At 47.5% G+C, this 24,234-nt stretch overlaps 1 protein-coding gene across 1 annotated transcript; it reads right to left on the bottom strand.

Annotated features, from left to right (window-relative positions):
• Positions 1-2,285: 2,285 nt before the first annotated feature.
• On the bottom strand, positions 2,286-23,687 carry LOC123488629 (WD repeat domain phosphoinositide-interacting protein 2-like). The gene is made up of 10 exons (XM_045219495.1): positions 23,556-23,687; positions 15,354-15,451; positions 15,163-15,255; positions 14,109-14,179; positions 13,584-13,691; positions 13,392-13,470; positions 13,228-13,313; positions 8,476-8,583; positions 6,425-6,522; positions 2,286-2,490 (listed from the first exon to the last, which is right to left on the bottom strand). The coding sequence occupies exons 1-10, from the start codon at positions 23,599-23,601 to the stop codon at positions 2,375-2,377; spliced, it is 903 nt and encodes a 300-aa protein (XP_045075430.1). The 5' UTR covers positions 23,602-23,687; the 3' UTR covers positions 2,286-2,374.
• Between the last annotated feature and the right edge of the window lie 547 nt (positions 23,688-24,234).

Here is a 24,234-nt window from a genome sequence, read left to right as displayed (position 1 = left end):
GCGGCCTAAGAACCGTACGGCTCCACAGCTCATCTACAACTGACCAAGAAAACACTAGATACAGGCTAGCCAGAAGGCTAGAACGCTCGCTAGCTAGCTAACCAGCCATGCAATTTCAATAGAAAAGAGGCTAGTTAGCTAACCAGCCATGCATTTTCAATAGAAAAGAGGCTAGCTAGCTAGCTAACCAGCCATGCAATTTCAATAGAAAAGAGGCTAGTTAGCTAACCAGCCATGCATTTTCAATAGAAAAGAGGCTAGCTAGCTAGCTAGCATCAGCTTTGTAGCGGTTATGCTAATGTGGAAACCCTTGTTTTAATTATTCCCGCCATCTTCCTCACCAACGCCTTGTTGTAGATTTCAAATTCTCCGAATATCATTTTTCTAGTAATTTTAACAAATTTGATTCATATTTAGCACAGCGAGCTTCCAGACCGGAACCCTGTGAAATGAGAAAGCGCATTCCAGAAAGACAACACTTCACCTGATTGGTCAGAAGAAGAAAAACCGTTGCCTACCAGAGCTGTGGTGTTTTTCCCTCTGCTGCTTGCAGAGCAGCTTTTACAAGCACAACTACAGAACCTTTGGCAGAGGTTAGTCACAAAACTCACAGAGGGCAGAGATTCGACCCGTCACAAGTTTAGTAAAGGAGTTGCCTTCATTTTTTAAATAGAGTTGCATTCTTGCAAATCTTATTTAAATGTATTCACATATCAAGGTTACATGTTTGCAAGTGTTGTATTTATTCACACGTTACTAACCCTAACCCTTGTGAGTGTTGCATTTATTTTCAAAATAAGTTACATTTTTTGCAACTATAAAAAACTGGATTATACAGGTGCAACTCATATTTTACATGTGCAAATCATACTTTACATGCTTCTACACTTAAGGCACTATTTGACCTCCATATATTTGGTCCCATAATCCCTTGCATGCAATGACTACGTCAAGCTTGCGACTCTACAAAACTCCTTGGATGCATTTGTAGTTTGTTTTGAGTCCTCTTATAGAGAGAGAAGGACATTAACACGAAGGACAGAGAAACGTCCGTTACATCAACACGAAGGACTTTATTTAGTTTCCGATCAACAACATTTCACATTTTATACAAAAAATCATGAATCATTAGAAAACGTCTGGTCACGTGACCCTGTCCGTCTCTAGCCGCTCCGCCTCACCCCAGAGGATAATGCGTTTGACGAGACCCCAGTGGACATGCCCGCCCCCCCGTCTTGATGATGTCACTACCCGTTGTTTCTGACCAACCAATCAGAGGTCACCACCAGGGACGTAGGCCTCTATTGGCTAAACATCAGTCACCCTAGTTCCATCCCTGGTTACACCATAGAGGTAGATGGAGGAATGGTCTTTGTATCTGTGCCATTATACCGTCTGTGACAGCGCCATTGAAGCTACAACTCCCCCACCCAGATGGCTACTTTAAAATGGTGGACGATGGCAATGTCCATGCTAAAACGGGTTATATAGATGACGAGTCCTCGATCGCTATGGGGTTAAACACACACCTCATTACATTCCTCACCTTATCAGACACGGGTCTGACTGATCGGTCAATCAATTTCATCGGCCAATGTCTGCAGCCCTCAGAGAGAGGGGGGCAGGGCTTGTCCACTGAGCCTCCATCTGATTGGGTAGCCAGTGAGCGACTGGGACGCTAACGCTAATGTATGCTAATGTACATGCCCAGCACACACATTTACAGCTCAGCCCACACACACACTCACACACTCACACACTTCAGAGGTCCTCGTTAGAGCGTTGCGTAGAGTTCTGGTCTTGGCACATGTACATGCAAAGCTACAGAGTCACCTGCGGAGGGAGAGAGGGAGGGAGAGAGGGAGGGAGAGAGAGAGAGACAGAGAGAGAGAGGGAGGGAGGGAGGGATGGAGGGAGATAGGGGAGAGAGAGGGAGGGAGAGAGGAGAGAGGGAAGGAGGGAGAGAGAGAGAGAGAGAGGGAGGGAGAGAGGGAGGAGGGAGAGAGGGAGAGAGGGAAGGAGGGAGAGAGAGAGAGAGAGAGGGAGGGAGAGAGGGAGAGAGGGAGAGAGAGAGTGAGGGAGGGAGGGAGAGAGAGAGAGAGAGGGGAGGGAGAGAGGGAGAGAGGGAAGGAGGGAGAGAGGGAGAGAGGGAAGGAGGGAAGGAGGGAAGGAGAGAGAGGGAGGGAGGGAAGGAGGGAAGGGGAGAGAGGGAGGGAGGGAAGGAGAGAGAGGGAGGGATGGAGGGAGAAATATGTATACATCCACAGACAGACAGAGGCGCTGTGGAACGCTGAGAGTTTTTAATTCCACCCTCCATGTCACATGTTCCTAGCAGCACCAGAGGTGCTCTCTGATTGGTTGCTCCGGCTGTCAGTCAGTCCGTCTCCAGGATGAGTGGTGGCTGCTCCTCATTCTCATCGTCCAATCGTAGATCACTGAGGTCATCCTCTAGTCCCGCCCCTCCCACTGCACCTGCCTCCTCACAGTAACCTGAGGAGAGGACATGGGTTAGAGTTCAGGGGTCAGGGGTCAGGGGATCAGCTACTGCTGTTACTACTACCACTGATATAGTACTACTGCTGTTACTACTACCACTGATATAGTACTACTGCTGTTACTACTACCACTGATATAGTACTACTGCTGTTACTACTACCACTGATATAGTACTACTGCTGTTACTACTACCACTGCTATAGTACTACTGCTGTTACTACTACCACTGATATAGTACTACTGCTGTTACTACTACCACTGCTATAGTACTACTGCTGTTACTACTACCACTGATATAGTACTACTGCTGTTACTACTACCACTGATATAGTACTACTGCTGTTACTACTACCACTGATATAGTACTACTGCTGTTACTACTACCACTGATATAGTACTACTGCTGTTACTACTACCACTGCTATAGTACTACTGCTGTTACTACTACCACTGCTATAGTACTACTGCTGTTACTACTACCACTGATATAGTACTACTGCTGTTACTACTACCACTGATATAGTACTACTGCTGTTACTACTACCACTGATATAGTACTACTGCTGTTACTACTACCACTGCTATAGTACTACTGCTGTTACTACTACCACTGCTATAGTACTACTGCTGTTACTACTACCACTGATATAGTACTACTGCTGTTACTACTACCACTGATATAGTACTACTGCTGTTACTACTACCACTGATATAGTACTACTGCTGTTACTACTACCACTGATATAGTACTACTGCTGTTACTACTACCACTGATATAGTACTACTGCTGTTACTACTTACCACTGCTATAGTACTACTGCTGTTACTACTACCACTGCTATAGTACTACTGCTGTTACTACTACCACTGCTATAGTACTACTGCTGTTACTACTACCACTGATATAGTACTACTGCTGTTACTACTACCACTGATATAGTACTACTGCTGTTACTACTACCACTGATATAGTACTACTGCTGTTACTACTACCACCACTACTGCTGCTACTGCTGCTACTACTACTACTACTACTACTACTACTACTACTACTACTACTGCAACTACTGCTGCTACTACTACAGTACTACTGCCACTACTACTAAACAGTGCTGCTACTACTACTACTACTACTACTACTACTACTACTACTACTACTACTACTACTGTTACTGCTACTACTACAGTACTACTGCTGCTGCCACTACTACAGTACTACTACAGTGGTGCTGCGGTTACAGTACCCCTGCCACTCCTACTACAGTACTACTACTGCTACTACAGTACTACTGCTGCTACTACAGTACTACTGCTGCTACTACAGTACTACTGCTGCTGCTACAGTACTACTACTACAGTACTACTGCTGCTACTACAGTACTACTACTGCTACTACAGTACTACTGCTGCTGCTACAGTACTACTACTGCTGCTACAGTACTACTACTACAGTAATAATAATAATAATAATAATAATAATAATAATATGGCATTTAGCAGACGCTTTTATCCAAAGCGACTTACAGTCATGCGTGCATATATTTTTTTTGTGTGTATGGGTGGTCCCGGGGCTCGAACCCACTACCTTGGCGTTACAAGCGCCGTGCTCTACCAGCTGAGCTACAGAGGACCACCTGTACTACAGTACTACTGCTGCTGCTACAGTACCACTGCTGCTACTACAGTACTACTACTGCTACTACAGTACTACTGCTGCTACTACAGTACTACTACTGCTACTACAGTACTACTGCTGCTACTACAGTACTACTGCTGCTACTACAGTACTACTGCTGCTACTACTGCTGCTACTACAGTACTACTGCTGCTGCTACAGTACTACTACTGCTACTACAGTACTACTGCTGCTACTACAGTACTACTGCTGCTACTACTGCTGCTACTACAGTACTACTGCTGCTGCTACAGTACTACTGCTGCTGCTACAGTACTACTACTGCTACTACAGTACTACTGCTGCTACTACAGTACTACTGCTGCTACTACTGCTGCTACTACTACAGTACTACTGCTGCTACTACAGTACTAATGCTGCTACTACTGCTGCTACTACAGTACTACTGCTGCTACTACAGTACTACTGCTGCTACTACTGCTGCTACTACAGTACTACTGCTGCTGCTACAGTACTACTACTTCTACTACTGCTGCTACTACAGTACTACTGCTGCTACTACAGTACTACTGCTGCTACTACAGTACTACTGCTGCTACTACTGCTGCTACTACAGTACTACTGCTGCTACTACTACTGCTACTACAGTACTACTGCTGCTACTACAGTACTACTGCTGCTACTACTGCTGCTACTACAGTACTACTGCTGCTACTACAGTACTACTGCTGCTACTACTGCTGCTACTACTACAGTACTACTGCTGCTACTACAGTACTACTGCTGCTACTACTGCTGCTACTACTGCTGCTACTACAGTACTACTGCTACAGTACTACTACTGCTACTACAGTACTACTGCTGCTACTACAGTACTACTGCTGCTACTACAGTACTACTACTGCTACTACAGTACTACTGCTGCTACTACAGTACTACTGCTGCTACTACTGCTGCTACTACAGTACTACTGCTGCTTCTACAGTACTACTACTGCTACTACAGTACTACTGCTGCTGCTACAGTACTACTGCTGCTGCTACAGTACTACTGCTGCTGCTACAGTACTACTGCTGCTGCTACAGTACTACTACTGCTACTACAGCACCACTGCTGCCACTACTGCTGCCACCGCTGCTACTACTGCTGCTGCTACAGTACTACTACTGCTACTACAGTACTACTGCTGCTACTACAGTACTACTGCTGCTGCTACAGTACTACTACTGCTACTACAGTACTACTGCTGCTACTACTGCTGCTGCTACAGTACTACTGCTGCTGCTACAGTTTTACTACTGCTACTACAGTACTACTGCTGCTACTACAGTACTACTGCTGCTACTACAGTACTACTGCTGCTACTACAGTACTACTACTGCTACTACAGTACTACTGCTTATACTACCGCTGCTACAGTACTACTGGCTCTAACCAGAAAAATGAGCCGTTTCCAGCTACAATAGCCATTTACAACATTAACAATGTCTACACTGTATTTCTGATCAATTTGATGTTATTTTAATGGACAAAAAAAATGATTTTATTTCAAAAACAAGGACATTTCTAAGTCACCCCAAACGTTTGAACGGTAGTGTATACACACACACAACCACAACCAGTCAAAAGTTTGGACACACCTACTCATTTCAGAGTTTTTCTTTATTTTTACTATTTTTTACATTGTAGAATAATAGTGAAGAAATCAAAACTATGAAAGAACACATATGGAATAATGTAGTAACCAAAAAAAGTGTTAAACAAATCAAAGTATATTTTATATCTGAGAATCTTCAAATAGCCACCCTTTGCCTTGATGACAGCTTTGCACACGCTTGGCATTTGGGAAGTCATTCAGTCGCTGTAGTAGCTGACATGTATAGTGTTGAGTCATCCTCATACATAGACACACTGGCTTTACTCAAAGCCAGTGGCATGTCGTTAGTAAAGATGGAAAAAAGCAAGGGGCCTAGACAGCTGCCCTGGGGAATTCCTGATTCTACCTGGATTATGTTGGAGAGGCTTCCATTAAAGAACACCCTCTGTGTTCTGTTAGACAGGTAACTCTTTATCCACAGTATAGCAGGGGGTGTAAAGCCATAACACACAGGTTTTTCCAGCAGCAGACTATGATCGATAATGTCAAAAGCCGGACTGAAGTCTGCGTGGGTGGGTGGATGGCCTAATGGGTTACCCACCCAATGCATATGGCTGACTGGCACATTTCTTAAAATGGCAGAAATTAAAAATATTCCCGGGTCACTTGTCCGGCGCCAAATTTGACTAACGTACCTTTCATCCCAGCAGTGTTGTAGGTCTGTGTGGTAAGGGGTCGGTCATGTGACCCCTGTTCCAGGATCTCATTGGGCGGCTCAGCACCGCCGTCTAACCTGAGGAACACAGAACGATGATATTTAAATAAACTGCCGTTTAACAGACGCTTTTATCCAAAGCTACTTACAGTGAGTACATATGGAGTCGATCCCACAGACCCTGCTATCGCTAAGCGCTATGCACGAACAACTGAGCCACACAGAACAGGACCAATACAGATAACAAAAGCTTCCTTACAGTGTGTGTGTGTGTGTTACCTGTGTTGTTTTCATCAGTGTGCTACCTGTGTTGTTTTCATCAGTGTGTTACCTGTGTTGTTTCATCAGTGTGCTACCTGTGTTGTTTCATTAGTGTGTTACCTGTGTTGTTTCATCAGTGTGCTACCTGTGTTGTTTCATCAGTGTGCTACCTGTGTTGTTTCATCAGTGTGCTACCTGTGTTGTTTCGTCAGTGTGCTACCTGTGTTGTTTCGTCAGTGTGCTACCTGTGTTGTTTCATCAGTGTGCTACCTGTGTTGTTTCATCAGTGTGTTACCTGTGTTGTTTCATCAGTGTGTTACCTGTGTTGTTTCATCAGTGTGTTACCTGTGTTGTTTCATTAGTGTGTTACCTGTGTTGTTTCATCAGTGTGCTACCTGTGTTGTTTCATCAGTGTGCTACCTGTGTTGTTTCATCAGTGTGTTACCTGTGTTGTTTCATTAGTGAGCTACCTGTGTTGTTTCATCAGTGTGCTACCTGTGTTGTTTCGTCAGTGTGTTACCTGTGTTGTTTCGTCAGTGTGTTACCTGTGTTGTTTCATCAGTGTGCTACCTGTGTTGTTTCATCAGTGTGTTACCTGTGTTGTTTCGTCAGTGTGCTACCTGTGTTGTTTCGTCAGTGTGTTACCTGTGTTGTTTCGTCAGTGTGTTACCTGTGTTGTTTCATCAGTGTGCTACCTGTGTTGTTTCATCAGTGTGTTACCTGTGTTGTTTCATCAGTGTGCTACCTGTGTTGTTTCATCAGTGTGCTACCTGTGTTGTTTCGTCAGTGTGCTACCTGTGTTGTTTCGTCAGTGTGTTACCTGTGTTGTTTCATCAGTGTGTTACCTGTGTTGTTTCATCAGTGTGTTACCTGTGTTGTTTCATCAGTGTGTTACCTGTGTTGTTTCATCAGTGTGTTACCTGTGTTGCTTCATCAGTGTGTTACCTGTGTTGTTTCATCAGTGTGCTACCTGTGTTGTTACATCAGTGTGCTACCTGTGTTGTTACATCAGTGTGCTACCTGTGTTGTTTCATCAGTGTGCTACCTGTGTTGTTTCATCAGTGTGCTACCTGTGTTGTTTCATCAGTGTGTTACCTGTGTTGTTTCATCAGTGTGTTACCTGTGTTGTTTCATCAGTGTGTTACCTGTGTTGTTTCATTAGTGAGCTACCTGTGTTGTTTCATCAGTGTGCTACCTGTGTTGTTTCGTCAGTGTGTTACCTGTGTTGTTTCGTCAGTGTGTTACCTGTGTTGTTTCATCAGTGTGCTACCTGTGTTGTTTCATCAGTGTGTTACCTGTGTTGTTTCGTCAGTGTGCTACCTGTGTTGTTTCGTCAGTGTGTTACCTGTGTTGTTTCGTCAGTGTGTTACCTGTGTTGTTTCATCAGTGTGCTACCTGTGTTGTTTCATCAGTGTGTTACCTGTGTTGTTTCATCAGTGTGCTACCTGTGTTGTTTCATCAGTGTGCTACCTGTGTTGTTTCGTCAGTGTGCTACCTGTGTTGTTTCGTCAGTGTGTTACCTGTGTTGTTTCATCAGTGTGTTACCTGTGTTGTTTCATCAGTGTGCTACCTGTGTTGTTTCATCAGTGTGCTACCTGTGTTGTTTCATCAGTGTGCTACCTGTGTTGTTTCATCAGTGTGCTACCTGTGTTGTTTCATCAGTGTGTTACCTGTGTTGTTTCATCAGTGTGTTACCTGTGTTGTTTCATCAGTGTGCTACCTGTGTTGTTTCATCAGTGTGTTACCTGTGTTGTTTCATCAGTGTGTTACCTGTGTTGTTTCATCAGTGAGCACTCTCCTCCATCCTGTGGATCCAGGTTATAGAGGTACAGATATCCATCAGCTGCTGCGACCAGGAGACGAGGAATCTTCTGGATCCTAAACACACAGTGTTAAAAACAAAAAACATACAAACTTCAATCAGACTCATCGGACTGTGTGTGCGTTTCAGTGTGTGTGTAGAGGTCCCCTGTAGCTCAGTTGGTAGAGCATGGCGCTTGCAACGCCAGGGTTGTTGGTTCGTTTCCCACGGGGGGCCTGTATGAAAATGTATGCACTCACTAACTGTAAGTCGCTCTGGATAAGAGCGTCTGATAAATGACTAAAATGTAAAAGGAATCTAGACTGACTCTTCCATTAGGGCTCTAGACTGACTCTTCCATTAGGGCTCTAGACTGACTCTTCCATCAGGGCTCTAGACTGACTCTTCCATCAGGGCTCTAGACTGACTCTTCCATCAGGGCTCTAGACTGACTCTTCCATCAGGGCTCTAGACTGACTCTTCCATCAGGGCTCTAGACTGACTCTTCCATCAGGGCTCTAGACTGACTCTTCCATCAGGGCTCTAGACTGACTCTTCCATCAGGGCTCTAGACCGACTCTTCCATCAGGGCTCTAGACTGACTCTTCCATCAGGGCTCTAGACTGACTCTTCCATCAGGGCTCTAGACTGACTCTTCCATCAGGGCTCTAGACTGACTCTTCCATCAGGGCTCTAGACTGACTCTTCCATCAGGGCTCTAGACTGACTCTTCCATCAGGGCTCTAGACCGACTCTTCCATCAGGGCTCTAGACTGACTCTTCCATCAGGGCTCTAGACTGACTCTTCCATCAGGGCTCTAGACTGACTCTTCCATCAGGGCTCTAGACTGACTCTTCCATCAGGGCTCTAGACTGACTCTTCCATCAGGGCTCTAGACTGACTCTTCCATCAGGGCTCTAGACCGACTCTTCCATCAGGGCTCTAGACTGACTCTTCCATCAGGGCTCTAGACTGACTCTTCCATCAGGGCTCTAGACTGACTCTTCCATCAGGGCTCTAGACTGACTCTTCCATTAGGGCTCTAGACTGACTCTTCCATCAGGGCTCTAGACTGACTCTTCCATCAGGGCTCTAGACTGACTCTTCCATCAGGGCTCTAGACCGACTCTTCCATCAGGGCTCTAGACTGACTCTTCCATCAGGGCTCTAAACTGACTCTTCCATCAGGGCTCTAGACTGACTCTTCCATCAGGGCTCTAGACTGACTCTTCCATCAGGGCTCTAGAACTGACTCTTCCATTACGGCTCTAGACTGACTCTTCCATCAGGGCTCTAGACTGACTCTTCCATTAGGGCTCTAGACTCGACTCTTCCATCAGGGCTCTAGACTGACTCTTCCATTAGGGCTCTAGACTGACTCTTCCATTAGGGCTCTAGACTGACTCTTCCATTAGGGCTCTAGACTGACTCTTCCATCAGGGCTCTAGACTGACTCTTCCATTAGGGCTCTAGACTGACTCTTCCATTAGGGCTCTAGACTGACTCTTCCATCAGGGCTCTAGACTGACTCTTCCATCAGGGCTCTAGACTGACTCTTCCATTAGGGCTCTAGACTGACTCTTCCATCAGGGCTCTAGACTGACTCTTCCATTAGGGCTCTAGACTGACTCTTCCATTAGGGCTCTAGACTGACTCTTCCATTACGGCTCTAGACTGACTCTTCCATCAGGGCTCTAGACTGACTCTTCCATCAGGGCTCTAGACTGACTATTCCATCAGGGCTCTAGACTGACTCTTCCATCAGGGCTCTAGACTGACTCTTCCATCAGGGCTCTAGACTGACCCTTCCATCAGGGCTCTAGACTGACTCTTCCATCAGGGCTCTAGACTGACTCTTCCATCAGGGCTCTAGACTGACTCTTCCATCAAGGCTCTAGACTGACTCTTCCATCAGGGCTCTAGACTGACCCTTCCATCAGGGCTCTAGACTGACTCTTCCATCAGGGCTCTAGACTGACTCTTCCATTAGGGCTCTAGACTGACTCTTCCATCAGGGCTCTAGACTGACTCTTCCATCAGGGCTCTAGACTGACTCTTCCATTAGGGCTCTAGACTGACTCTTCCATCAGGGCTCTAGACTGACTCTTCCATTAGGGCTCTAGACTGACTCTTCCATCAGGGCTCTAGACTGACTCTTCCATCAGGGCTCTAGACTGACTCTTCCATCAGGGCTCTAGACTGACTCTTCCATCAGGGCTCTAGACTGACTCTTCCATCAGGGCTCTAGACTGACTCTTCCATTAGGGCTCTAGACTGACTCTTCCATCAGGGCTCTAGACTGACTCTTCCATTAGGGCTCTAGACTGACTCTTCCATCAGGGCTCTAGACTGACTCTTCCATCACGGCTCTAGACTGACTCTTCCATTAGGGCTCTAGACTGACTCTTCCATTAGGGCTCTAGACTGACTCTTCCATCAGGGCTCTAGACTGACTCTTCCATCAGGGCTCTAGACTGACCCTTCCATCAGGGCTCTAGACTGACTCTTCCATTAGGGCTCTAGACTGACTCTTCCATCAGGGCTCTAGACTGACTCTTCCATCAGGGCTCTAGACTGACTCTTCCATCAGGGCTCTAGACTGACTCTTCCATCAGGGCTCTAGACTGACTCTTCCATCAGGGCTCTAGACTGACTCTTCCATCAGGGCTCTAGACTGACTCTTCCATCAGGGCTCTAGACTGACCCTTCCATCAGGGCTCTAGACTGACTCTTCCATCACGGCTCTAGACTGACTCTTCCATTAGGGCTCTAGACTGACTCTTCCATCAGGGCTCTAGACTGACCCTTCCATTAGGGCTCTAGACTGACTCTTCCATTAGGGCTCTAGACTGACTCTTCCATTAGGGCTCTAGACTGACTCTTCCATCAGGGCTCTAGACTGACTCTTCCATTAGGGCTCTAGACTGACTCTTCCATCAGGGCTCTAGACTGACTCTTCCATTAGGGCTCTAGACTGACTCTTCCATCAGGGCTCTAGACTGACTCTTCCATTAGGGCTCCTGAGACTGACCCTTCCATCAGGGCTCTAGACTGACTCTTCCATCAGGGCTCTAGACTGACCCTTCCATCAGGGCTCTAGACTGACCCTTCCATTAGGGCTCTAGACTGACTCTTCCATTAGGGCTCTAGACTGACTCTTCCATTACGGCTCTAGACTGACTCTTCCATCAGGGCTCTAGACTGACTCTTCCATTAGGGCTCTAGACTGACTCTTCCATCAGGGCTCTAGACTGACTCTTCCATCAGGGCTCTAGACTGACTCTTCCATCAGGGCTCTAGACTGACTCTTCCATCAGGGCTCTAGACTGACTCTTCCATTAGGGCTCTAGACTGACTCTTCCATCAGGGCTCTAGACTGACTCTTCCATCAGGGCTCTAGACTGACTCTTCCATCAGGGCTCTAGACTGACTCTTCCATCAGGGCTCTAAACTGACTCTTCCATCAGGGCTCTAGACTGACTCTTCCATCAGGGCTCTAGACTGACTCTTCCATCACGGCTCTAGACTGACTCTTCCATTAGGGCTCTAGACTGACTCTTCCATCAGGGCTCTAGACTGACTCTTCCATTAGGGCTCTAGACTGACTCTTCCATCAGGGCTCTAGACTGACTCTTCCATCAGGGCTCTAGACTGACTCTTCCATCAGGGCTCTAGACCGACTCTTCCATTAGGGCTCTAGACTGACTCTTCCATCAGGGCTCTAGACTGACTCTTCCATCAGGGCTCTAGACTGACTCTTCCATTAGGGCTCTAGACTGACTCTTCCATTAGGGCTCTAGACTGACTCTTCCATCAGGGCTCTAGACTGACTCTTCCATTACTGCTCTCGACTGACTCTTCCATTAGGGCTCTAGACTGACCCTTCCATCAGGGCTCTAGACTGACTCTTCCATTAGGGCTCTAGACTGACTCTTCCATCAGGGCTCTAGACTGACTCTTCCATCAGGGCTCTAGACTGACTCTTCCATCAGGGCTCTAGACTGACTCTTCCATCAGGGCTCTAGACTGACTCTTCCATTAGGGCTCTAGACTGACTCTTCCATCAGGGCTCTAGACTGACTCTTCCATTAGGGCTCTAGACTGACTCTTCCATCAGGGCTCTAGACTGACTCTTCCATTAGGGCTCTAGACTGACTCTTCCATCAGGGCTCTAGACCGACTCTTCCATCAGGGCTCTAGACTGACTCTTCCATCAGGGCTCTAAACTGACTCTTCCATCAGGGCTCTAGACTGACTCTTCCATCAGGGCTCTAGACCGACTCTTCCATCAGGGCTCTAGACTGACTCTTCCATTAGGGCTCTAGACTGACTCTTCCATCAGGGCTCTAGACTGACTCTTCCATTAGGGCTCTAGACTGACTCTTCCATCAGGGCTCTAGACTGACTCTTCCATCAGGGCTCTAGACTGACTCTTCCATCAGGGCTCTAGACTGACTCTTCCATCAGGGCTCTAGACTGACTCTTCCATCAGGGCTCTAGACTGACTCTTCCATCACGGCTCTAGACTGACTCTTCCATTAGGGCTCTAGACTGACTCTTCCATTAGGGCTCTAGACTGACTCTTCCATTAGGGCTCTAGACTGACTCTTCCATTAGGGCTCTAGACTGACTCTTCCATTAGGGCTCTAGACTGACTCTTCCATTAGGGCTCTAGACTTTTCCAGTGTGTGTGTGTGTGTGTGTGTGTGTGTGTTCTTACAGGGCCAGAGCGCAGATGTTCTTGTGTCCAGAGAAGGGCAGTCGTACGGTGGCGAAGGCTCGTCCCTGAGTGAACATCTCGGTCACCTGACACACACAGAGGAGACATGATCAGACAACACACACACACACACACACACACACACACACGGAAGTCACACTCACCTGAGAGGGCAGGTAGGTGGTCGATGCCATCAGCACCTTCCCAAAGTAACCACCCCATGTGGTCGGCTCCTCCGCTGGCCTACACACACCATGTTGGAATACAGGAGAAAATCTCTAATGAAACTAATGCAACACAGGGGAGGGTGAGGATGAGGGTGAGGAAGGTGAGGATGAGGAAGGGTGGGTACTTACTTCTCTTTCTGAATCTCCAGTTTGAAGATGTGGACCGTCTCAGTGTTGCTGGATGCTGACAGGTAGAGACCTTCCATACTGAAGGCCAGGGAACAGATAGACACACACCTGGACACACACAGAGTCACACTGAACTCAGCTGGAGATCATTCAATATTGGCCACTATTAAACACATATTACTAGGAGGAGGAGGAGGAGAAGGAGGAGAAGAAGGAGAAGGAGAAGAAGGAGGAGAAGGAGAAGAAGGAGAAGAAGAAGGAGAAGGAGGAGGAGGAGGAGAAGAAGGAGGAGGAGGAGGACAAGAAGAAGGAGAAGAAGGAGAAGGAGGAGGAGAAGGAGGACAAGAAGAAGGAGAAGAAGGAGAAGAAGAATGAGAAGGAGAAGGAGAAGGAAGAAGAAGAAGGAGAAGAAGGAGAAGGAGGAGGAGAAGGAGGACAAGAAGAAGAAGAAGAAGGAGAAGAAGGAGAAGAAGAAGGCAGAGGAGAAGATGAAGATGGAGAAGAAGGAAGAGGAAGGAGTCTTACCTTTTGACTCCTCGACGGAACTCAAACAGTTTCTGTCCCTCAGGGATGGAGAACACACGAATCACCGTACCCTATCAGAACACACAGGTTACATTACACACACGATAGCTGATCCCTGATACAGCGAGCGACGTTACAACACACACACTTTCAGCCGGTCCACCACTACACTGTTAATATCCATCAGATCTGCTACCATGGAAGGGTCAGGGTTAAGGGTCAAGGCCATAGAGATGGATAGAGAATAGTATCTCTATGGTAAGGGTCATGGTTAAGGGTCAAGGCCATAGAGATGGATAGAGAATATTATCTCTATGGTAAGGGTCAGGGTTAAGGGTCAAGGCCATAGAGATGGATAGAGAATAGTATCTCTATGGTAAGGGTCAGGGTTAAGGGTCAAGGCCATAGAGATGGATAGAGAATATTATCTCTATGGTAAGGGTCAGGGTTAAGGGTCAAGGCCATAGAGATGGATAGAGAATAGTATCTCTATGGTAAGGGTCAGGGTTAAGGGTCAAGGCCATAGAGATGGATAGAGAATATTATCTCTATGGTAAGGGTCAGGGTTAAGGGTCAAGGCCATAGAGATGGATAGAGAATAGTATATCTATGGTAAGGGTCAGGGTTAAGGGTCAAGGCCATAGAGATGGATAGAGAATAGTATATCTATGGTAAGGGTCAGGGTTAAGGGTCAAGGCCATAGAGATGGATAGAGAATAGTATATCTATGGTAAGGGTCAGGGTTAAGGGTCAAGGCCATAGAGATGGATAGAGAATAGTATATCTATGGTAAGGGTCAGGGTTAGTGGTCGGGGCCATAGAGATGGATAGAGAATAGTATCTCTATGGTAAGGGTCAGGGTTAAGGGTCAAGGCCATAGAGATGGATAGAGAATAGTATCTCTATGGTAAGGGTCAGGGTTAGTGGTCGGGGCCATAGAGATGGATAGAGAATAGTATCTCTATGGTAAGGGTTAGTGGTCGGGGCCGAGGGCAATGGGACCGGCTGACACCACCTCAGTAGCTCAGCGTAACAGTTTAAAAATGTGTCCCACCTTCTCCGAGGCTGTGGCCAGTTTGGTTCCGCTAGCATCAAACACCAGAGCTGCTAACGGACTGTCATGGGCTGGGATCATGTTGGCGGCCCTCTGGAGACACAGTTAAAAACACACAGTGAGACTGAAACAGCCACACCTCAGTGTGTAGCAGAGTTAGCCGTGTTGAATGGGGGGGGTGTGAGTCGTACCAGGTTCACCGTGTCGAACACCTGGACCTCTCCTATGGTAGCGCTGCCGGGGTAGGCCAGGTAACAGTTGTCATTACTGATGGAGAGTGCACACAACCCTGGGGAGAGAACACACACAGACACACTTTATTACTAAAACAACAACTGAATACAATAAAAAAGGTTCAGGTTCCACTAGATGTCGGAACGTTGCTGAGGGGGGAGGAGTTGCTTCCATTCAGACACGAGGGCGTTAGTGAGGTCGGGGCGCCGATGTTGGGCGATTAGGCCTGGCTCGCGGTTTTGGCGTTCCAATTCATCCCAAAAGGTGTTCGATGGGGTTGAGGTCAGGGCTCTGTGCAGGCCAGTCAAGTTCTTCCACGCCCCGATCTCGACAAACCATTTCTGTACGGACCTCGCTTTGTGCGCGGGGGCATTGTCATGCTGAAACAGGAAAGGGCCTTCCCCAAACTGTTGCCACCAAGTTGGAAGCACAGAATCGTCTAGAATGTCATTGTATGCTGTAGCGTTAAGATTTCCCTTCACTGGAATTAATGGGCCTATCCCGAACCATGAAAAACAACCCCAGACCATTATTCCTCCTCCACCAAACTTTACAGTTGGCACTATGCATTGTGGCAGGTAGCGTTCTCCTGGCAGCCGCCAAACCCAGATTCATCCGTCGGACTGCCTGATGGTGAAGCGTGATTCATCACTCCAGAGAACGCGTTTCCACTGCTCCAGAGTCCAATGACGGCGAACTTTACACCACTCCAGCCGACGCTCGGCATTGCGCATGATGATCTTAGGCTTGTGACGAACAGTTCTTGTGCTGACGTTGCTTCCAGAGGCAGTTTGGAACTCGGTAGTGAGTGTTGCAACCAAGAACAGACAATTTTTACAAGCTACACGATTCAGTGGTCCCGTTCTGTGAGCTTGTTGAAAGTCACTGAGCTCTTTAGTAAGGCCATTCTACTGCAAATGTTTGTATATGGAGATTGCATGGCTGTGTGCTTGATTTTATACACCTGTCAGCAAGGGGTGTGGCTGAAATAGCCGAATCCACTAATTTGAAGGGGTGTCCACATAGTTTTGTATATATAGTGTAGGTTTTTAACTGAGGGGTTGGGTTAGGTTTAGGTTAGGTTAGATTTAGTTATAGGTTAAGTTTTTACCTGAGAGGTCAGATTTAGGCATAGGTTAAGTTAGGTTCTTACCTGAGGGGTTGGGTTAGGTTTAGGTTAGATTTAGTTATAGGTTAAGTTTTTACCTGAGAGGTCAGATTTAGGCATAGGTTAAGTTAGGTTCTTACCTGAGAGGTTGGTAAAATACCCACAGTATGATTTTCAATATTGTTGAAACTGTTTTTAGCTTGAATATGTTATTTTTACATAAATTGACCTGCAGTCAATTGTGCACTAGGCTAATATTTGCATTTGTATTTATTATGGATCCCCATTAGCTGCTTCCAAGGCACTGCTACGCCATCTTGGATACACAAGGCAGCAGCTACTCTTCCTGGGGTGCAGCAAAATTAAGGCAGTTATACAACTTTAAAAACATTACAATACATTCATAACAGATTTCACAACACACTGTGTGCCCTCAGGCCCCTACTCCACTACCACATATATACAGTACAAAATCCATGTGTACGTGTGTGTATAGTGCGTATGTTATTGTGTGTGTGTATGCGTGTGTCTCTACCTGTGTGTGTCTCTTTACAGTCCCCGCTGTTCCATAAGGTGTATTTCTATCTGTTTTTTTAATCTGATTCTACTGCTTGCATCAGTCACCTGATGTGGAATAGAGTTCCATGTAGTCATGGCTCTATGTATTACTGTGCGCCTCCCATAATCTGTTCTGGACTTGGGGATTGTGAAGAGACCTCTGGTGGCATGTCTTGTGGGGTATGCATGGGTGTCTGAGCTGCGTGCAAGTCCCCCTAAGGAGACTGAAAAGATTCTACAGCTGCACCATCGAGAGCATCCTGACTGGTTGCATCACTGCCTGGTATGGCAACTGCTTGGCCTCCGACCGCAAGGCACTACAGAGGGTAGTGCGTACGACCCAGTACATCACTGGGGCCAAGCTTTCTTCCATTCAGGACCTCTATACCAGGCGGTGTCAAAGACTCCAGCCACCCTAGTCATAGACTGTTTTCTCTGCTACCACACGGCAAGCGGTACCGGAGCGCCAAGTCTAGGACCAAGAGGCTTGTAAACAGCTTCTACCCCCAAGCCATAAGACTCCTGAACATCTAATCAAATGGCTACCCAGACTATTTGCTCAATTTCCACATTATATATTACAAGATTTAGTTGAGGTTTAGGGTTTAGTGAATGATTTGTCCCAAATACAATGCTTTTAGTTTTTGAAATATTTAGGACTAACTTATTCCTTGCCACCCATTCTGAAACTAACTGCAGCTCTTTGTTAAGTGTTGCAGTCATTTCAGTCGCTGTAGTAGCTGACGTGTATAGTGTTGAGTCATCCGCATACATAGACACACTGGCTTTACTCAAAGCCAGTGGCATGGCATGACATTAGTAAAGAATGGGCTTTAGGTGAGGCAGATGAACCTGTAGCCATATTACCACCAGAATGGGCTTTAGGTGAGGCAGATGAACCTGTAGCCATATTACCACCAGAATGGGCTTTAGGTGAGGCAGATGAACCTGTAGCCATATTACCACCAGAATGGGCTTTAGGTGAGGCAGATGAACCTGTAGCCATATTACCACCAGAATGGGCTTTAGGTGAGGCAGGTGAACCTGTAGCCATATTACCACCAGAATGGGCTTTAGGTGAGGCAGATGAACCTGTAGCCATATTACCACCAGAATGGGCTTTAGGTGAGGCAGATGAACCTGTAGCCATATTACCACCAGAATGGGCTTTAGGTGAGGCAGATGAACCTGTAGCCATATTACCACCAGAATGGGCTTTAGGTGAGGCAGATGAACCTGTAGCCATATTACTTCAACAGTATTTAACAGGAGATCCTCTCTAAGCTTTACAGGAATGTGGTTCTGAATATAAACAGCAACACCTCCACCACTGGTATTTCTGTATTTTCTGTAGATGTTTTAACCTTGTATTGCTACCACTGTATCAAAAGCTATTGTCTAAGTGAGTCTCGGAAATAGTCAAAATATGAATGTCATCTGTTACTAGCAAGTTATTAATTTCATGAACCTTGTTTCTTAAGCTACATATGTTAACGTGGGCTATTTTGAGCACTTTTCTGGGATGCTTGCTTGTTTTCATTGCTTTACTGGGAAGCTTAGCAGAAGTAGATATTCTCATGTTATTTCTATTAGTGCAGGGTGAGCTGCACACAGTGGACTTCCTACTAGGGCACACTGCCTCAGTGCTAACAGCATTACTCTGGTTCATAGACACATGATTGCTGCATACAATAGCTGTAGGATCATCAGAGGCATTCCAGGCAGTAAGAGGGACAGAAATTAGGTTACTTACATTGTGTCTACCAATGCCCCTGGTATTTGCTAAATAATTATGATGACTCAGTGGCACAATGGTAGGGATTAACTGAGCTGGGGTCATTGATAAGTCATTGTCTCAAGGCAGCCTTATAATGCTGTGAAAGGATCCAGGAACCCACATTATTTGGGTGGATCCCATCCTCCTTATAAAACGTGGTTTGTTTCCAAAAGGTATTGAAATTGTCAACAAAAGTTACACCCATTGAGCTGCAATAATCCCATAACCAGTTGTGAAGAGAAAGAATCCTGCTAAAGCATCAATGCCACGATTCAGAGAGGGCACAGGGCCAGATATGATGCCATGATTCAGAGAGGGCACAGGGCCAGATATGATGCCACGATTCAGAGAGGGCACAGGGCCAGATATGATGCCATGATTCAGAGAGGGCACAGGGCCAGATATGATGCCATGATTCAGAGAGGGCACAGGGCCAGTTATGATGCCATGATTCAGAGAGGGCACAGGGCCAGATATGATGCCATGATTCAGAGAGGGCACAGGGCCAGATATGATGCCACGATTCAGAGAGGGCACAGGGCCAGATATGATGCCACGATTCAGAGAGGGCACAGGGCCAGATATGATGCCACGATTCAGAGAGGGCACAGGGCCAGATATGATGCCATGATTCAGAGAGGGCACAGGGCCAGATATGATGCCATGATTCAGAGAGGGCACAGGGCCAGATATGATGCCATGATTCAGAGAGGGCACAGGGCCAGATATGATGCCATGATTCAGAGAGGGCACAGGGCCAGATATGATGCCATGATTCAGAGAGGGCACAGGGCCAGATATGATGCCATGATTCAGAGAGGGCACAGGGCCAGATATGATGCCATGATTCAGAGAGGGCACAGGGCCAGATATGATGGGTGTTTTATTAGTGTTTAGCAGAGTCAATCAGCTCCTTAAAATCCAGGTTCAACTGTTCAGAGCTGCCCTTCATAATGTCATTAAAACCCACATGGACTGATTGGGCCAGTCACATCCCAAAGCAGCTGATTGAGCCAGTCACATCCCAAAGCAGCTGATTGGGCCAGTCACATCCCAAAGCAGCTGATTGAGCCAGTCACATCCCAAAGCAGCTGATTGAGCCAGTCACATCCCAAAGCAGCTGATTCAGCCAGTCACATCCCAAAGCAGCTGATTGAGCCAGCCACATCCCAAAGCAGCTGATTGAGCCAGTCACATCCCAAAGCAGCTGATTCAGCCAGTCACATCCCAAAGCAGCTGATTGAGCCAGCCACATCCCAAAGCAGCTGATTCAGCCAGTCACATCCCAAAGCAGCTGATTGAGCCAGCCGCATCCCAAAGCAGCTGATTCAGCCAGTCACGTCCCAAAGCAGCTGATTCAGCCAGCCACATCCCAAAGCAGCTGATTGAGCCAGTCACATCCCAAAGCAGCTGATTGAGCCAGCCACATCCCAAAGCAGCTGATTGAGCCAGCCACATCCCAAAGCAGCTGATTGAGACAGTCACATCCCAAAGCAGCTGATTCAGCCAGTCACATCCCAAAGCAGCTGATTGAGCCAGCCACATCCCAAAGCAGCTGATTGAGCCAGTCACATCCCAAAGCAGCTGATTCAGCCAGTCACATCCCAAAGCAGCTGATTGAGCCAGCCGCGTCCCAAAGCAGCTGATTCAGCCAGTCACGTCCCAAAGCAGCTGATTCAGCCAGCCACATCCCAAAGCAGCTGATTGAGCCAGTCACATCCCAAAGCAGCTGATTGAGCCAGCCACATCCCAAAGCAGCTGATTCAGCCAGCCACATCCCAAAGCAGCTGATTCAGCCAGCCACATCCCAAAGCAGCTGAATGGGAAGTCACATCCCAGAGCAGCTGATTGGGCCAGTCACATCCCAAAGCAGCTGATTGGGCCAGTCACATCCCAAAGCAGCTGATTGAGCCAGCCACATCCCAAAGCAGCTGATTGAGCCAGCCACATCCCAAAGCAGCTGATTGAGCCAGTCACATCCCAAAGCAGCTGATTGAGCCAGCCGCATCCCAAAGCAGCTGATTCAGCCAGCCACATCCCAAAGCAGCTGATTGAGCCAGTCACATCCCAAAGCAGCTGATTGAGCCAGCCACATCCCAAAGCAGCTGATTGAGACAGCCACATCCCAAAGCAGCTGAATGGGAAAGTCACATCCCAGAGCAGCTGATTGGGCCAGTCACATCCCCAAAGCAGCTGATTGGGCCAGTCACATCCCAAAGCAGCTGATTGAGCCAGCCACATCCCAAAGCAGCTGATTGAGCCAGCCACATCCCAAAGCAGCTGATTGAGCCAGCCACATCCCAAAGCAGCTGATTGAGCCAGCCACATCCCAAAGCAGCTGAATGGGCAAGTCACATCCCAGAGCAGCTGATTGGGCCAGTCACATCCCAAAGCAGCTGATTGAGCCAGCCACATCCCAAAGCAGCTGATTGGGCCAGTCACATCCCAAAGCAGCTGATTGGGCCAGCCACATCCCAAAGCAGCTGATTGGGACAGTCACATCCCAAAGCAGCTGATTGAGCCAGCCACATCCCAAAGCAGCTGATTGAGCCAGTCACATCCCAAAGCAGCTGATTCAGCCAGTCACATCCCAAAGCAGCTGATACAGCCAGCCACATCCCAAAGCAGCTGATTGAGCTAGCCACATCCCAAAGCAGCTGATACAGCCAGCCACATCCCAAAGCAGCTGATTGAGCCAGCCACATCCCAAAGCAGCTGATTGAGCCAGTCACATCCCAAAGCAGCTGATTGAGCCAGCCACATCCCAAAGCAGCTGATTGAGCCAGTCACATCCCAAAGCAGCTGATTCAGCCAGTCACATCCCAAAGCAGCTGATACAGCCAGCCACATCCCAAAGCAGCTGATTCAGCCAGCCACATCCCAAAGCAGCTGATACAGCCAGCCACATCCCAAAGCAGCTGATTGAGCCAGTCACATCCCAAAGCAGCTGATTGAGCCAGCCACATCCCAAAGCAGCTGAATGGGCCAGTCACATCCCAGAGCAGCTGATTGGGCCAGTAACATCCCAAAGCAGCTGATTGGGCCAGTCACATCCCAAAGCAGCTGATTGAGCCAGCCACATCCCAAAGCAGCTGATTGAGCCAGCCACATCCCAAAGCAGCTGATTGAGCCAGTCACATCCCAAAGCAGCTGATTGAGCCAGCCGCATCCCAAAGCAGCTGATTCAGCCAGTCACGTCCCAAAGCAGCTGATTCAGCCAGCCACATCCCAAAGCAGCTGATTGAGCCAGTCACATCCCAAAGCAGCTGATTGAGCCAGCCACATCCCAAAGCAGCTGATTGAGCCAGCCACATCCCAAAGCATCTGATTGAGCCAGTCACATCCCAAAGCAGCTGATTGAGCCAGCCGCATCCCAAAGCAGCTGATTCAGCCAGTCACGTCCCAAAGCAGCTGATTCAGCCAGCCACATCCCAAAGCAGCTGATTGAGCCAGCTACATCCCAAAGCAGCTGATTGAGACAGCCACATCCCAAAGCAGCTGATTGAGCCAGCCACATCCCAAAGCAGCTGAATGGGCAAGTCACATCCCAGAGCAGCTGATTGGGCCAGTCACATCCCAAAGCAGCTGATTGAGCCAGCCACATCCCAAAGCAGCTGATTGAGCCAGCCACATCCCAAAGCAGCTGAATGGGGAAGTCACATCCCAGAGCAGCTGATTGGGCCAGTCACATCCCAAAGCAGCTGATTGGGCCAGTCACATCCCAAAGCAGCTGATTGGGACAGTCACATCCCAAAGCAGCTGATACAGCCAGCCACATCCCAAAGCAGCTGATTGAGCTAGCCACATCCCAAAGCAGCTGATACAGCCAGCCACATCCCAAAGCAGCTGATTGAGCTAGCCACATCCCAAAGCAGCTGATTGAGCCAGCCACATCCCAAAGCAGCTGATTGAGCCAGCCACATCCCAAAGCAGCTGAATGGACAAGTCACATCCCAGAGCAGCTGATTGGGCCAGTCACACCCAAAGCAGCTGATTGAGCCAGCCACATCCCAAAGCAGCTGATTGAGCCAGTCACATCCCAAAGCAGCTGATTCAGCCAGTCACATCCCAAAGCAGCTGATACAGCCAGCCACATCCCAAAGCAGCTGATTGAGCTAGCCACATCCCAAAGCAGCTGATACAGCTAGCCACATCCCAAAGCAGCTGATTGAGCCAGTCACATCCCAAAGCAGCTGATTGGGCCAGCCACATCCCAAAGCAGTTGATTGAGCCAGCCACATCCCAAAGCAGTTGATTGAGCCAGTCACATCCCAAAGCAGCTGATTGGACCAGTCACATCCCAAAGCAGCTGATTGAGCCAGTCACATCCCAAAGCAGCTGATTGGGACAGTCACATCCCAAAGCAGCTGATTGAGCCAGCCACATCCCAAAGCAGCTGATTGGGCCAGTCACATCCCAAAGTAGCTGATTGGGCCAGTCACATCCCAAAGCATCTGATTGAGCCAGTCACATCCCAAAGCAGCTGATTGAGACAGTCACATCCCAGAGCAGCTGATTGGACCAGTCACATGGTGTGGTTGTTTACTAAGAGCACAGGGAGCAAGCGGAAGCTTCGTGACGTTCCACTGTTGTGCAGCACAAGAGAGGTGATCAACTTATGCTTGAAATTCACTACTAATGTTTGCCAGGTAAATATCATAACTAACTATAAGTGAACTATGGAAGACGTGCCAAATAAATGATCCCAGTTCTTACCTGAGGGGTTGGGAGGCGTCTCTCTGATGGTGTGCAGGACCTTCATGTCTCTGATGTTGTGGACGTAAAGAGACTCCTCCAGACATACTATCAGCCTCTGAAACAAGACATACTATCAGCCTCTGAAACAAGACATACTATCAGCCTCTGAAACAAGACATACTATTAGCCTCTGAAACACAGATCCAGACATACTATCAGCCTCTGAAACACAGATCCAGACATACTATCAGCCTCTGAAACACAGATCCAGACATACTATCAGCCTCTGAAACAAGACATACTATCAGCCTCTGAAACAAGACATACTATCAGCCTCTGAAACAAGACATACTATCAGCCTCTGAAACACAGATCCAGACATACTATCAGCCTCTGAAACAAGACACACTATCAGCCTCTGAAACACAGATCCAGACATACTATCAGCCTCTGAAACAAGACATACTATCAGCCTCTGAAACAAGACATACTATCAGCCTCTGAAACAAGACATACTATCAGCCTCTGCCTCTGAAACAAGACATACTATCAGCCCTCTGAAACAAGACATACTATCAGCCTCTCTCCACAAGACACTATCAGCCTCTGAACACAACTATCAGCCGAAACAAGACATACTATCAGCCTCTGAAACAAGACATACTATCAGCCTCTGAAACACAGATCCAGACATACT

Source organism: Coregonus clupeaformis, unplaced genomic scaffold (assembly GCF_020615455.1).
Source record: "Coregonus clupeaformis isolate EN_2021a unplaced genomic scaffold, ASM2061545v1 scaf2410, whole genome shotgun sequence".
NCBI classification, from domain to species: Eukaryota; Metazoa; Chordata; class Actinopteri; order Salmoniformes; family Salmonidae; genus Coregonus; species Coregonus clupeaformis.
The sequence above is the reverse complement of the archived record's forward strand: the minus strand, read 5'-3'. Positions and strand labels throughout refer to the sequence as shown.